Source organism: Grammomys surdaster, unplaced genomic scaffold (assembly GCF_004785775.1).
Source record: "Grammomys surdaster isolate TR1022 unplaced genomic scaffold, NIH_TR_1.0 142, whole genome shotgun sequence".
In the NCBI taxonomy this organism is placed as follows: domain Eukaryota; kingdom Metazoa; phylum Chordata; class Mammalia; order Rodentia; family Muridae; genus Grammomys; species Grammomys surdaster.
Window position 1 is genome coordinate 1,439,710 of NW_021604600.1, and position 15,862 is coordinate 1,455,571.

A 15,862-nucleotide genomic window follows, 5' to 3' on the forward strand; every position below is an offset into this window, starting at 1 on the left:
GGCTGGGTTTATAACTGCTTCTATTTCACTATGAGTTATAGGTCTATTTCAATTCTTATCTGATCTTGATTTAACTTTGGTAAATTTTACATATTGAGAAAATGATCCATTTCTTTTAGATTTTCCAATTTGGTGGAGGACATTTAAAGTATGTCCTTATGAGTCTTTAGATTTCTTAAGTGTTATGTCTCCCTTTTCATTTCCGATTTTGATAATTAGTATATTCTTTCTTCATATTTGAGTTATTCTGGTTATGGGTTTGTCTATCTTCTTGATTTTCTTAAAGAAGAAATTCTTTGTTTCATTAATTCTTTGTATTGTTCTCTTGTTTTACTGATCTCAGCACTGAGTTTGCTTATTTCTTGACATTTACTCCTCTTGAGTGTACTCACTTCTTTTTATTCTAGAGATTTCAGATGTAGTGTTAAGCTGCTAGTATGAGATCTCTCCAATTTTTTTATGAAAGCACTTAATGCTATGAACTTCCCTCTTTGCACCACTTTCATTGTGTCACATAAGTTTGGGTATGCTGTGTATTCATTTTCATTTAACTCTAGAAAGTCTTTAATTACTTTATTTCTGTCTTGAGCAATTTTTTATTCAGTAATGAGTTGCTCAGTTTCCATGAATTTGTAAGTTTTCATTGTTGTTGATATCCAGCTTTAATCCATAGTGGTCTGATAGGATTGACAGAGTTATTTCAGTCTTGTTGTATATACTGAGACTTACTTTGTGTCCAAGTTTGAGGTCAATTTTGGAGGGAATTCTTTGAAATACTGAGAAGATATATTCTTTTGTGTTTCAGTGGAGTGTTCTGTAATTATCTGTTAGGTTAATTTTGTTTATAACATGTTAACTCAAGTATTTATCTGTATAGGTTTTGTCTTCATGACCTGTCCACTGGTGAGGGTAGGGTATTGGAGGCTCCCATTCTCAGCTTATGAGGGTCAATATGTGAATTAAGTCATAGTAATGTCTATTTTTAAAAAGTGTGTACCCTTGTGTTTAGGGCATAGATATTAATAATTGAAATGTCATCTTGGTAGATTTTTTTTTTCTTTGATGAGTATATAGTGTACCTCCCCATCTCTTTCGATTGGTTATGGTTTAAAGTCTATTTTTAGATATTAAAATGACTACACTAGCTTGCTTCTTAGGTCTATTTTCTTGGACTATCTTTTCCAAATGTTTACCCTGAAGTAATCCTTGATGTCAAGATATGTTTCTTGGTTGCAGAGAAGGATGGATCATGTTTTTACATCCATTCTGATGGTCTGTGTCTTTTTATTAGGAAATTAAAAACATTGATATTGAGAATAGGAATTCAGGGGACTCAAGCTAGCCTGAGCATGGCAATCATGCTTCTGTGCCAGGAGCCTCCCAGCATGGAGCGGGTGGTGGTGGGGGCACAGTGTAGGACTCTGGTGATGGCTTTAAAGTCTGAGGGTCTCAGGACGTTCTAGTTCTCTAATCTGTACTGAAATGCTAATGATAACTTCTAAAAAGTCCTAAAACCTTCCTTATTCTTTCCAAGCATAAAAGGTTGCTGGCTTAGACGATTGACACCTGTAGCCTAACAGCTGGGGATAACAATGTGGCCTTTGTTCTATCTCAGCAGGAACTGTAGGGCAACTTTCTGCCTGCTAGTCGGAAATCACAGGAAGAAAAAGGGACACTTAGAAAAGTGATTATAGCGTTTATTACTAAATTGTAAAAAATTTCCTATGAAAGCTCTCTAAGGGGAAAATCGGAAAGATACAGAGCAGGGAAACTGAAAAATTCTTCTAAGTGGGAAAGGGAAAATTTTCTTCTCTCTCTTCTTTTTCATCTCTTTGTCCTTAGTACTTATACATCTTTCCAAATACATGATCACATGTTAAAAAGTTCATCACAAGGTCACGCAAAAAATCAAATCATAAATTGAAATAGAAGTTTACAATTGAGAATGTTTACACGAATATGCATTAGGAGTCATTATCTGGCTAAACATCCATCACCTGTCACAGCTCCACAGGTTCACTGAAGGTTTAAAACCATAACTAAGTTATTAATGAAGTTTTGTATAGATAAACCCAGTCAATATTTTATCTTCTATCTTAGCACCTATAATAACTTGTTAGTTCCCTTTTTATGACCACTAGTTGTTTTACAACCTCTTGTAATGTGCTCTGAGTAGGAAAAAGTCTGGTTACTAAGAGCAATTAAATGGTGACATATAGAAGACTGGTAGAGTTCTCATTGTAGTTTTGACTTTGAGAAAAGGATCTAATCACAGTCCTACTATAAAAAAGCTTAATAGTCACTGATACAATTTTAGGAATTCTTATAGGATCATCATTAAGACTTAAGAAGTCATATATTTGTCTATATAGCATCACTAAAAGACAGTACATCTTCATAGATCTGCTCCAAAGGGATAGGCTAATACCTAGTTATTGTTATATATGTTTAATAATAACAGGAAAAACATATTAATAGCAGAAATGTTTCCTAAAATGAGTTCTTCTACGGCCTTGCCTAATAAGAGCGAATCTGTCACAGATATGGCAGGCCTTGCGCTTCTTTCATTTCCCCTGCCTTGCTGAAAACTATTAGATTACATTCCTGAAGCCAACACCCAAGGTCTATTCCTAATTTGGCCACTTCTCCTGAAGATGACTACTGTGGTCCAGCTATCAAAGTATTGAAATCTAGCAAGCCAAAGCTCCCTTTGGCTCACCTAATTAACTTTCCCAATTAAAACTAAATACCTCATTCTAACATGGTGTTTCCCTTTTCCCTTTGTAAACTGCCATTTGCCTGTGGCTCTTATCTATGTCTTCTCTGTCCAGAGGCAGTCCTTTGTCCCATCACCTTGCTCCTTGAGGTACCCCTTCCAAATTTATGGTATAAGGTCAACATTACCTTGTGTGGTGGCTTAAATATGCTTGTCCCATGGAAAGTGCTACCGTTAGGAGGTATGTTCTTGTTGGTATAGGTGTGGCCTTGTTGTCACCTAACCATGTTTTTGATTAGAGGAATATAGATTTGGGGACTTTTGGAAAGCAGTAGAATACTTTAAGTGGGGCTTAATGGCCATCCTAGAAGAATCATGGAGGACGGTTGTGCTGAGAATTGATTTGAACTGTTGGAGCCTGGTTCAAAGGGTTTCAGAGGAGAAAAATTTTAGTATGTGTCCTAGAGACTGTTTTGTGGTATTTTGGTGAAGAATGTGACTGCATTTGCCCTTGTCTGAAGAGTCTGGCTGAGGCTAAAGTGAAGAGATTCAGAGTAAGCATTGACAAAGGAAGTCTCAGATGAGCCCAGCATAGACTTTACCCTCTAGTTTACACTTATGAAGATCATTTTTATCAAGTGTAGCAAGTTGAAAAAGGAAAAATACGAAACTCATGGTTCAAATAATAAAAGGGCACCAGGAAGGGCAATCAAACTAAATCCTGTGTTCAAGGATATTAAATGAAATTAAGGGAATGGTGACCTCAAGGCAAGATCCCACCCAGCTAACCTTATTGTTTATGTTTGCAGTTGAACAAGGGGCAGTTATATTGTGTTAGGAGTTATTATTACCTAGCTTTGATCCAGATCTTGAGACTGGAAGACACAGGCTTTTGATCCAGACCTCGAGGCATAGTGGTCATTAAAAGCTTAGGGCCAGCCCTGGTGGTATACTCCTTTAATCCTAGGAGACAGAGGGCAGCAGGTTTCTGAGTTCAAAGCCAGCCTGTTACAGAGGAAGTTCCAGGTTAAAAAAAAAAAAAAAAAAAGCTTACCTGCAGGCGTGGTGGTATACACCTTTAATTCCAGCACTCAAGAAACAGGCATGCAGATCTCTGAATTCAAGGTCAGTTTACAGAGCATATTCCAGCACAGCCATCTTAGGCAGTGAAGGATGTAATACAACAATGGAGTCATGTTCCAGCCCCAGCAAGCAGCAGAACTTGGCAGCTTCAGCCATGTGGCTTCTGCTCTAGAGTCAAGAATGGAAGGGGTTACTGGAACAATTGATGCTGGTTAGCTGGAACTGAGAAATTAATGGTGATTAAGAAGAGAGCAGCATCACTGAGGCGAAATCTTGTGGAAAGTGTTTTCTGAGAGCACAAAGAAGCTGTGTTCCAGATATAACCAGGGTTGTACCTCATGCTAGACTTAGTAATGTATAAAATTAACCCAGGTGGTACTGGTTTTGAAGGTATGAAGAGTATGCTCAAGCACACCCAGTGTGGAAGAGTCCCTCCTCCTAGCAGCCTGTCAAAGAGACAGTCTCTTCCTGGTTGCCTTTGAATTAAGGTGTAGAAATCTCAGTTCCTTTTCGAGTACCATATCTGCCTGAATGCTGCCATGCTTCCTGCCATGATGATAATAGACTGAACCTCTGAAACCAGCCCCAACTAAGTTTTAATCCTCTTAAAAAGTTGCCTTGAGCAAAGGACACTGTCAATAGGACAAAACGGCAACCCACAGATTGGGAGATGATCTTTACCAACCCTACATCCGATAGAGGGCTAATACCCAAAATATATAAAGAACTCAAAAGTTAGACTCGAAAGAACCAAATAACCCTATTTTTAAATGGAATATAGAGCTAAACAGAGAATTCTCAACTGAGGAATCTTCAATGGCAGAGAAGCACTTAAAGAAATGTTCAACATCCTTAGTCATCAGAGAAATGCAAATCAAAACAACCCTGAGATTCTACCTCATACCAATCAGAATGGCTAAGATCAAAAAACACAGAAGATAGCAGATGCTGGTGAGGATGTGGAGAAAGAGGAGCACTCTTCCATTGCTGGTAAAACTGCAAGGTGGTAAAACAACTTTGGAAATCAATCTGGCGGTTCTTCAGAAAATTGGAAATAGTTCTACCTGAACTACTACCAGGAAGATACCCAAAAGATGCTCCAACATATAGCAAGGACACGTGCTCCACTATGTTTATAGCAGCCTTATTTATAATACCCAGAAGGTGGAAACAACCCAGATGTCCCTCAGCAGAAGAATGGATACAGAAAATGTGGTATGTTTGTTTACACAATGGAGTATTACTCAGCTATTTAAAAAAATGACTTCATGAAATTCACAGGCAAGTGGATGGAACTAGAAAATATCATCCTGAGTGAGGTAACATAGACACAAAAGAAGACACATGGTATGTACTCACTGATAAGTGGATATTAGCCTAAAAGCTCACAATGCCCATGACACAACCCACAGACCAGATGGAACTTAAGAGGAAGACCAGGGTGTGGATACTTCAGTCCTGCATTGAGGAGGAAACAGGATGATCACAGGAGGTGCAGGGAGTGAGGTATCTGAGAGGAAAAGAGGAAGGGGAGGAAATAAGGGAGGACACAATCAGGTACTGGAGGGGACAGGAGGGAGGTACAGAGGGTCAGGAAATCAAATAAAAATGTGTAGCAGTAGGGGATGAGGAACTAGGGATAGCCACTTGAGGGTCCCAGACTCCAGGGAAACGAGAGGCTCCCAGGACCCAACAGGGATGACTTTAGCCAAAATGTCCAGAAAAGGGGAGATTGAACCTATAGAGACCACTCCAGTAGTTAGGCATGGCTCCTGATCAAGGGATGGGACCACCCACCCATCTCAAAATTTTTAACCCAGAAAGGCTCCTGTCCAAAGGAATAACAGGGACAAAAATGGAGCAGAGACTGAAGGAAGGGTCATCCGCAGGGACTGCCCCACAGATAACCCTGTCTGCAGACACCAAACCAGACACTGTTGCTGTTGCCAAGAGGTGCTTGCTGATAGGAACCTGGTGTGGCTGTTTCTTGAGAGGTTTGGCCAGCAACCGACCAATGCAGATATGGAGTCAACCGTCAGACTGAGGTCAAGGACCCCAGTGTGGGAGCTGGCAGAAGGACTGGAGGAGCAGAGGAAGATTTCAACCCCATAGGAAGACAAACATTGGCTGGCCAAAACCACTCAGTGTTCCCAGGGACTAGGCCACCAATCAAGGAGTGTACAGGGAGGGATCCATGGCTCCAGATACATATGTAGCAGAGGATGGCCTTGTCTGACATCAATGGGAGGGGAGGCCCTTGGTCCTGTGATGCCCCAGAATAGGGAGATGCTGGAGTAGTGGGTCAAGAGAGGGTGGGTAGGTAAAAGAACAGCCTCATAGAGGCAAAGGGGGGGAGAGGGCAGATGTAGGATGGGGGTTTGTAGAGAGGTAACTTGGAAGTGGGATATCATTTGAAATGTAAAGGAATGAAATGATTAAAGAAAAAGAAAGAAAAGGTTGCCTTGATTATGAAGTCACTTCACAGCAATGAAACCCTAAGATAACCTTTTACCAGAATAGTCAAGGATAGAACCATACACTCACCAACCCACACGCAAACTATAGCTGGATATTCCTGATGGAAATAGGTGCAAATATTCTTAGCAAAATACTGGAAACCACACTGGAAAAATGGCTCAGTGGGTAAGACAGCTTGCTATGAAAGTATGAGGGCCTGAGTTCAAATACATATATCTTCAGCAGAGACAGATGGATCCTGGGAACTCACTGGCCAATGAGCTTACTGGAAATGGCAGTGTTCAGATTCATTGAGAAACTGTCTCAAACTCAAAGATCTAGGACAATAGAAGTAGATCCCCAACATGTCCTACTGCCCTCTGCATATGTGTACATGGGCGCACACAGCCACATGCAGTTGTACATGCACATATCACACGCCTATTAAAAATACAAGCAAATTAAATCCAACATCCTATCAAAGATTGTTTATCACAATCAAGCTTGATTAATCCAAGATGCAAGGATGATTCGTATGTATAACCGTTTTTCAGTGTAGTATACAATATAAACATAAAGAAAGGTAAAAAACACAATTATTTCAATCAATGTAGGGAAGACATTTTTATGATAAAGCCCTGAACAAATTATATATACACTAATGTACACTGTGTATACACTTATCACACTTAGACATCGTAAAGGAGATATATATATATATTCACTTTACTCCACTTGTTAAGTCCCAAATAGACAAGGCAATTAAATAAAGATATGAAAATACCAAGAGCAGAAGTTAAAACTATCCCAAATTGTAGATGATACAGTTTTATTAAGAGACAAACAAAACTCTAACAAAACTATGGACTGATTTTTGCAAGATTCAAATTAAACAGAAATTAGCATTTTATACATCAATAATAAAATTGCTGAGAAACAAATCATGAAATAATTCAATTCACAGTCATTACAAGAAAAAAATGCCTAAGAATAAATTTAACTAAGACATGAAGACCTCTACAATAAAAATTATGAAATACTTAAAAAGTAGAAAAATTGGGATGCCTTTCATGTTTATTAATTGGAAAAAATCAATGTTTTTTAAATGCCACAGTATTTGGTTTATGGATTTGCTGCAGTTCTTAATATTTATGTAGCTGCATTGTTGTATGTTTCCTGTTATGTCTAGAAGTCACTACATCACACCAGGTATTCTAGTCCTCTGGCTTTTACCATCTTTCCATCTGTTTTCCCATTATGTTCTTAGGAGTACTCTCTGTTTTGATCTGTTGTGGCTCTCTGTAATCATCTTCATCTGCTGCAAAGTAAGCTTCTTTGATGAGGAGTGAGAACTATACTTTTTGTGGTTATGAGGATATTTAGAATATTAGAAATTATATTGATTTAGGAATATGGCAGTAATGGGTTCTCCTCTAGGGTCTGTAATCATTCCAGTTATGGATAGTTGTTTGCAACTTCTAATTTCTTATTCTTGCCATATGTATGTCTATAGTGTGACTGTATGTTTACATCCAGTTTCACACATCTGTGGGTACACATGTGTTTTTGAGGAGGCCCGAGGTTGAATTTGGGTCTCTTCCTTGATTTTTCTCCTCCTTATGTATTGAGATAGTCTCTCTTGATGAACTCATAGCTTGCCATTTCAACTAAACTACTTACCAGGGATACCTATACCCACCTCCTACATGCTAGGATTATGGGAAAGCTACCATGACTGCCTAGCTTTATCTTGGGTCATAGACATCTGAACTCTAGCCTTTAGACTTATTAGTATATACTTCTTTTCTATCACCCTGGCCCCAGTTTCTGATTTTATCTATCCTGTACTTTATTGAACAGAGATCTTTTTGTTAATTTTTTTTTTTGCCTCTTTGTTGTTTCTGGTTCTGGGACTTCATTCCTTTATGAAGTCATGATCTTCTCAATATTTAAGTATATTGTCATTGTTCTTCTAAGTAGAAATTTTGTAAGTAGAAAATTTAGCAAGCTTGCCAGTTTTATTAATATTTTAATTTTAGAAAGATAAAAATCGTATTTACCCAAAGAAATACCTTTTTATGTCAAATATGTGGTAGGTTCTGTATGTTGCGAGCTAAAGATTCCTTGCATTTCTTTCTTCATATGTCTGAGTTGCTCCTTAGTCTGTTTCACTTGACCATGAGTTTTCTTACACAGGGTATATCAAAGAAGGATTCCTGGCAGTGCAGCATGCCTTGGACAAGAGCATCATGCTGTATCATGAAAGCAGTGCTGGGAAAAAGCTGTTTGATGAAATTGAAACTCTGATACAGAGGTTTCCATACCCAAGTCATCCTCAGGATAAACTACTTTGGATCTCCAGTCCTTTCATCCCGTTAATGTTCATACTCATGTTCTCTTCCATTGTCCTTTCCATCATGCGATCCATTGTGTTTGAAAAGGAAAAACGATTAAAGGTAGTATCACTTTCTGTTTAAAAAATATGTGCATATGTATGTATGTACATACATACCTATGTATGTGTACACACACACACACACAGAGAGAGAGAGAGAGAGGGAGACAGAGAGACAGAGAGAGAGCATGCCTGTGGGTATCTTTTGGAAAGTAGGTTACCTCCATGTATGTATTCAGCATTGCTGGATATTGGTTACATTGCAGCAGAGCAGCAAGAGACCTAGTATAGAAGCATGGGTCCTGATGATATCAAGTTCCCAAACTGGAACGGCTTCAGAGACAAACTTAAACAGGAAAGCAACATAAAAGAAAACTAATTTTCTAGGAGGACATAAAAAATTACTAAGTGAACTTGAAGTCTTTTATACATACAGCAGCAATGAATTTCAAATACAATCCAGTTCAGGGAAAAATTAACAAAGTCCCACTACCTAGTGGTTCATTAACATCAGAGTCCATTTACTTTCCACAATGTACAAGTTCTCAACAACAACAAAAAGTTGCTAAACAAATGAAGAAGCAACAAACAGGAAAACAATCCAAAGAAGCAAATTGATCATCAGTACTAGACTTAGGTAAGAAACAGATGATGGACACAGGGGAAGTTTCATAAAGTTCCCACACCTAAATGAAGAGTCTCATTCAGTTAAATGGCTGCTGAGACAGAAAGAGGCAGGTTTTTACCCAGGGAGAAGCCTCCTGATAGGTGATGCAGTCCTGTGTGCTGTGCCCTAAATACCTGTACATCTGAGCAGCAACTGAATGTACTCAGTAGGGTGTGTGTGTGTGTGTGTGTGTGTGTGTGTTTCTCGGTGTGTGTATTTCTGTGTGCGTGTGTTCATATGGCAAAAATAAAGTAGTCATGAATTTCAGAGGAAATGTAATTGGATACAGGAGGAGCTAGAGAGGAAAGAAGGGATAAAAATTATATAAATACAATACTCATATACAATATTCTCAAGAAAGTTAAAGATACATAGATGTTGGGAATATTTAACAGGTAATTTAATTGTGGTTAATATTCTAAGCTCTGTAAATATAGAATTATCCAAAATTCCTGGGTGTTTTTGGGTATTTTTCACATTTTTATTTAGTGTATATACCACCCACATGTGCCATGGCATATATAGAAGTCTGCAAACAACTTTCAAGAGTCAGTTCCCTCTATCATGTAGGTTTTAGGGGTCAAATTCAGGTTGTTACGCTTGTCAGGCATGGCAAGCAGACATTGCCTGCTGAGCCATCTCTCCTGCCCCAGAACTCTTTATAGCAATCTTAATTTCTCAGATTCACTGGAATCGTGGCATTCACATATAGATATACCTAAAATGTTATTTTGTTGCACTATGGTAAAGATACAGAAGTGGTCAAAGCACATTTTATATACTTCCATGAAAACAGTTTTATGTATCCACATAAATGAAATTTTCAAAATAATATATCTCAACAGTATTTAGGAATGCCTTTAACAAGTTTATCAGTAGAAAATTAAAATGAGAAAATAAATAAAAAATGAGCACAAAATTACACAAACTGAAACAGAGGGAAGTGTACAGTTCCAGAAGAAAGCACCCAAAAATTATAGAACAATATCAAATGGTGTAACATATATAATTGGATCCTGAAAATTGAGAGATAAATACACTTGGAAAAGTTTCCAAAATTAGTAATATATATTAAAACTCAGATGTACAAGACTCAGAGAATACAAAGATAAATATTGCATAAACATATGTGCACACACACACACACTCTTACATATGTATATTTACAAAAGGGTAAGGGGATAAAGGACATAAATAACACTAAATATGTGTGAGAAAACTCATAAAATAAATTTAAAATGGTTTTCGTTTTGTAAATCCCAGATGTAGTATTGAAAAAGATCTCTGAACTCAGAAAAACATATATTTTAAGAAAAGTGTGGACCTTGCTTACTGCATAATTTTGATAGACTTCTAAGTCTTGATTTTTCTCATTCTTAAAGTGGAGATAACAACCGTTTTTATAGACTTTGTAGTAAAACTTCAAAAGTGGTGTGTGAAACCTAGTGTAAATTTCCAGACATAAATAATGCTTGATTTGTGTTGACTGTCCTACAGGAGTACCAACTCATAATGGGGCTTACAAATTGGATCATCTGGATTGGCTATTTCTTCACGTTCTTCCCTTTATATGTCATCATTATTCTTTTAATATGTATATTACTCTTTGTCCAGGCAAGTGTCTAGCTTCATGCTGTCTAATAGATATATAATTAATTGCATATATAATACTAAATTTTTACTACCTACTGAAGTTTTTTTTAAATATATGTATATGTATATAAGGAGAAGCAGACAAAATTCTTTTAGTGATATGTTTAACTCAAGTCTTTAAAATATTCTTTTACCATATAACAATTTTTAAAATAATGTTTTGTTTTTATTGTTTTTAAAAACTAGTGTGTTTTGTGTTACTGTATGTCCCAATTCTGACATTAAGTTTTTTTATGGAAATATATACCATTTTTGACAATACTATAGTTTTTATTTAAATTTAAACTGTCTTCTTAAAAATAAAATCGAATTCCACAGTCATCCAAACTGTATTTCAGGTGTTTTATAAATACATATGACAAATACCTACTCTAACAAGTAGATGAGTTTCAATGAGTTGAGTCTGCTACATAGTCCAGTGAAAGGAGAGATATCATGCTATGGACTTACTGTTTTCAGGTTTACAGTAGAATCAATTGGTTTTGGGTTTTGACCTTACTAGAAAACTGAGATGCTGCTGAGTCTCTCAGCAATACTTTAACTTCCTGTCTTTGAGTCTCACCAGCTGAGTGTGGTGATGTGTTTCAGTAGGAACCATGCCTTTGTCTCTTATCTTGTGCTTATGTGACACTAATTATAGTGTACCTATCTGATGTCATGATTGTTTCATTGTAGATTGTAGAGGAGCCAATCTTGCGCTACAGTGACTGTAGCTTCATCTTTGTATTTCTTACATGTTATGCCATCGCATCCATATGCTTTGCCTTTATGGTTAGCACGTTCTTCAGTAAAAGTAAGTCTGCATTTGCTGTTCTTTCTAGCTAGTTAGAAGCCCTCCCTTGCATCCTAACATATAAGGTAAATTATACGTGACACAACTTGACAAGAGGTTTAGGAACATTAAAAATGACTGTGCCACAGTGTACATATAAAAAAGATATAAAATTGTGACATTAGGACCAAACAGTGCTTCCTGTAAAAGTTGATTTGAATTGCTTCTGAAAGTAAGTGCTTACCATATGGTAAGACTCTAGTAATTGGTTCTTTGTTAAAACTAACATAAGAATAATAGATGTCATCAAATCATACCAAAATGGCCCAATTAGACATTTATAAAAACATACTTAAACAACTCTCAGAAAGGTAAAAGAAACAGAGGTATTAAAACCAGAGGAATCAAAATGGTATCTTTATTGGCAGACTTAAGTTCACTATATCAGTAGTTACCTTAGATGTTAATCATCTGAATACCAAAATTATAAGATATAGTCTTGCTGAAATATCACTGTGCCCAACATGTTTGGGATATATTTTTTTAATCCCATCATACCAAAAATTGGAAAAATCAAAGCGAGAGCGAAAACTTCTATTTTCTGGATACCAACACTGAAATGAAGAAGATATGATTACTGAAAAGGATTAAGCAGCCATTTTCAATATGTTACCAAGCAGTTGAGTGTTCTCTGGACAGAACTATAGAAAAAGAAATTTCATCAGAGAACTAAAAGTTATGAGAAAGAACCAAATATAAATTATGAACTTGAAAACACAAAAACAAGGGCAGTGGATCCACTAAAATAAACATAAAGGTGACAAGAGAAATGAAATTGAGATGGGCAATAGAATTTACAAAATAAAAAATAACAAAATAAAAAGAAGAAAAGAATGAATTGTCTGTATCAGACCAGAGGAAAAACTGCATAAAACAAATAACATTGAGCTATCTGGAGAACAGTATAACTTTGCAATTTTTGCAGGAAGGAAACAGAGGAACTTTTCAAGATCAGACATAGGTGATAATTTCCTAAAGAGGACTCTTAACCACTCAGGAAAAAAGAAGAATTGACAAATAGGACTTTGTGAAACCAAAAGTACCTGCACAGCAAAAGACATAGCATAAAGTAAAAATACAGAGTTGGAGGGTGTTTGTCAGATGTTCATCTGACAGAAGGTTAATGTCTAGAATTGTGAACTGAAAAACAAACAAGCAAAGAAACCAAAGAACTGTATTTCTTTTTGCTAGTTTCTGGACCAGTAAATTCTTGACTGCTTTCCTGAGCTTTCCTATGTGCTCAACTGCTGTTTATGTTTTTAATTGGCTTTTTTTCTCACATACTGCATCCTAACTATGACTTCCCCTCCCCCTACTCCTCCATTTACTTCCCACCTCCCCTCCCATCTGGATCCACACCCTTTCTGTCTCTCATTAGAAAGCAAACAGGCTTCTAAGAGATAATAATAAGATAAAATATGATGAGATAAATCCTAAACTAATACATTGGAGTAGGACAAAAAAACAGAAGGAAAAGAACCCAGGAGAAGAAACAGAGACCCAATCATTTGCACACTCATGAAACCCATAAAAAAACTAAACAGGAAGCCATAATATATATACAGAAGAAATATAAGGTACAAAAAACAGATGAAAAAGTATATATAAATGAAATTTTAAAAAATGGTAAGATAAAAAGAGCCCTGACATGATGTTATGAGAAAGGGAACCTCCAAAGATGCCCTTGAGTTTGCTTTCTATTGGCCATCTACTGCTGGGCATGCCACTTACCCTTACGAGTACTTTGTTTCCCCCATAGACTCTTTTGTAGGAAACTAAATTTTTGTTTGTAAGTGGCTTTCAGTTGAAGATTGCTTATGAGTTAGGGATAAAGGCTTGTGTCCACTTCTCCTTTCAGCTCTAGGACCCCATACAGTGCAGACCCATGCAGGCCCTGTGCATGCTGCCTTAGTCCATGTGTTTATATGTGTTGAACATGTTGAGTTAAAGGGCCTTGTTTTCTTGGTGTCTTCCATCCCCTCTGGCACTTACACTCTTTCTACCTCCTCTTGTACAGGGTTTCCTGAGTCCTGAGGTATGAGGTATTTGATGGAAACATCTCATTTAGGGCTGTGTGTTCAAAAGTCTCTCATTCTATTCAAAATGTCTGTCTGTTGGCCTCTGTATTTGTTGGCTCCTTGCCGCCAGGTCCAGGCGAGCGGTCCAGGCGAGCAGTCCTGGTCCTGCCGGGTCTCTCTGGGGTTGAGCGGGATGGTGAGTGTCGATGGCCCAAAAGAAACACACGGGGTTCGGAGCCTTGTCAAAGCAGGAACTCAACTTTATTGCATCAGCCTCTCACTTATACACTCAGAGGATAAGGAGGAGGAGTTTTGGTGGGGTGAGATGATGTAGGGGGTGGGGAAGGGTGATGGAGGGTATAGGGTGACTGACAGGGACAATGGCAAAGCTCTGCATCAGCAACAGCAGGACAGAGGCAGGGCCAAAAAGGTCTTGTTGAGTCGCCCCCGTATGGAAGTGACTGAGACGGATCTCAAAACTAGCCAGGCTTAGACTCTCCCACAAGGCCTCAGAGACTCGAGCTAGGCTCAGGTTTGTCCACAAGGCCCAAACCAGGGCTGAAATGGGGCTCAACATGTATTTGTTCCCACCTGCTGCAGGAGGAAGCTTTTCTGATGATGGCTGAGCAAGGAAGGCACTAATCTCTGAGTATAGCAGAGTGTCATTAGGAGTCATTTTTTTTCTACTTTAAAAAAAAAAAGAGTAGTATTTGGATTTGTCCTAGATCCCTGTGCCATCTAGTCTTGGATTCTTGGTCAACCAATGTCGAATATGGGTTTCATATGGTAGAGTGAATCAAATCAGATATTGATTGGATATCCTCATAAGCTTTGTGACACAATTGCCACTAGCATATCTTGCAGGCAGGACAGCATTGTAGTTAAGAGATTGTAGCTGGGTTAGTGTTTGTTTCTCCATTTGTAGCCTGCAAAGTACTTTCCTGTGGCAAAGACACAAGCATGTAGGGTTGAAGGCTCTATAGGCACCAGCTTGACTTTTCCTGTTCAGTAAGCTGTGTGGATGTTGTCTTAGCCATGAGCCTTGCTATCTGTTATAGTCTTGGCAACAGTCTAGATTGTTTGAAAGTTCTTGCTGAACCCCTTTGACCAACAACTTAATTAGATGTAACCCAGTCTTGGTTTACAATCTTCATTTAGTGGTTCTAGAAACTTCATTTATTGACAAGAGATGTCCAACTGGGACTGTCTCCCCATTATCTTTTGTGATTTGGTTTAGATTACCTTTGTAAGTGTTTTTGCTCAGATGGGAGATATCCTGGTACTTGGAAGCCTAGGAACCATACAGCTCTGATGGGAGAAGGTATTCTATGAAAGGGCATCTTGAAAAATGGGGGCTCGGGAACCACACAGCTCTGAGGTGGGACAGTGTCCCAAGGGAAGGGTATCCTGAGACACAGGAGCTCAGGAACCACATAGCTCTAAGAGGAAGCCTTCTCAGCTGAGGCATCGCAGTTCCAAGGGGAGCTAGCTGTCCGTAGCTGAGCTGAGGAGCTCAGGAGCCTTAGCCTCTGCTCCTTCTCTTCACTTCTCTTTATTACTTCTTTTTTTTTTTCTTGCCTTCTTCCCATGAGAGAGTCACACCAGGAAATCTCATGAAAGAGATGTATCAGAGGGTCCAAGATATGGAGAGGCAAATCCAGGGATGGCTTCCCTCTACTCCTGGGAGGGGACAGCAGGAAACTGGACAAAGGAGCAGTGCTTATATAGAATTTCTGAGGGTGCAGAGCTTCTCGGGCAGAGATTTCCAGAATGAGTATTGGTGGGATTTCAAGTCCTGAGCTGGGGCTGGAGGGGACACTGGGATTGGTGAGTTTTCCTGTTTGGGGATTGATGACATTTTTTCACCTCCTTTTCGCTGTATCAGGTCTACTGGTTAGGGTAGGAAATCCTTCCCACTGCAGCCCAATTTTGCTGAGGCGCCATTTCTGTGGGGCTGCTGGTGTAGGTGGTGGGGGTCGGGGTAAGGATGGAGGGGAGGTGCTACCACTGTGGACAGCTCCCGTGGAACAGCTTCTCCAGT

General features: G+C 38.4%; 1 protein-coding gene across 2 annotated transcripts in view; it reads left to right on the forward strand.

The window, feature by feature from the left end:
- The window catches only part of LOC114618480 (ATP-binding cassette sub-family A member 3-like), a 187,718-nt gene that overhangs the window by 33,548 nt on the left and 138,308 nt on the right, over positions 1-15,862 (forward strand). Inside the window, exons 5-7 of one of the 2 annotated variants that reach the window (XM_028764248.1) lie at positions 8,453-8,712; positions 10,816-10,926; positions 11,647-11,764. In XM_028764248.1, coding sequence (XP_028620081.1) covers positions 8,453-8,712; positions 10,816-10,926; positions 11,647-11,764 — 489 coding nt within the window. Of the gene's footprint in view, positions 1-8,452; positions 8,713-10,815; positions 10,933-11,646; positions 11,765-15,862 lie in introns of both variants that reach the window. The other variant, XM_028764249.1, reaches the window with a different exon arrangement.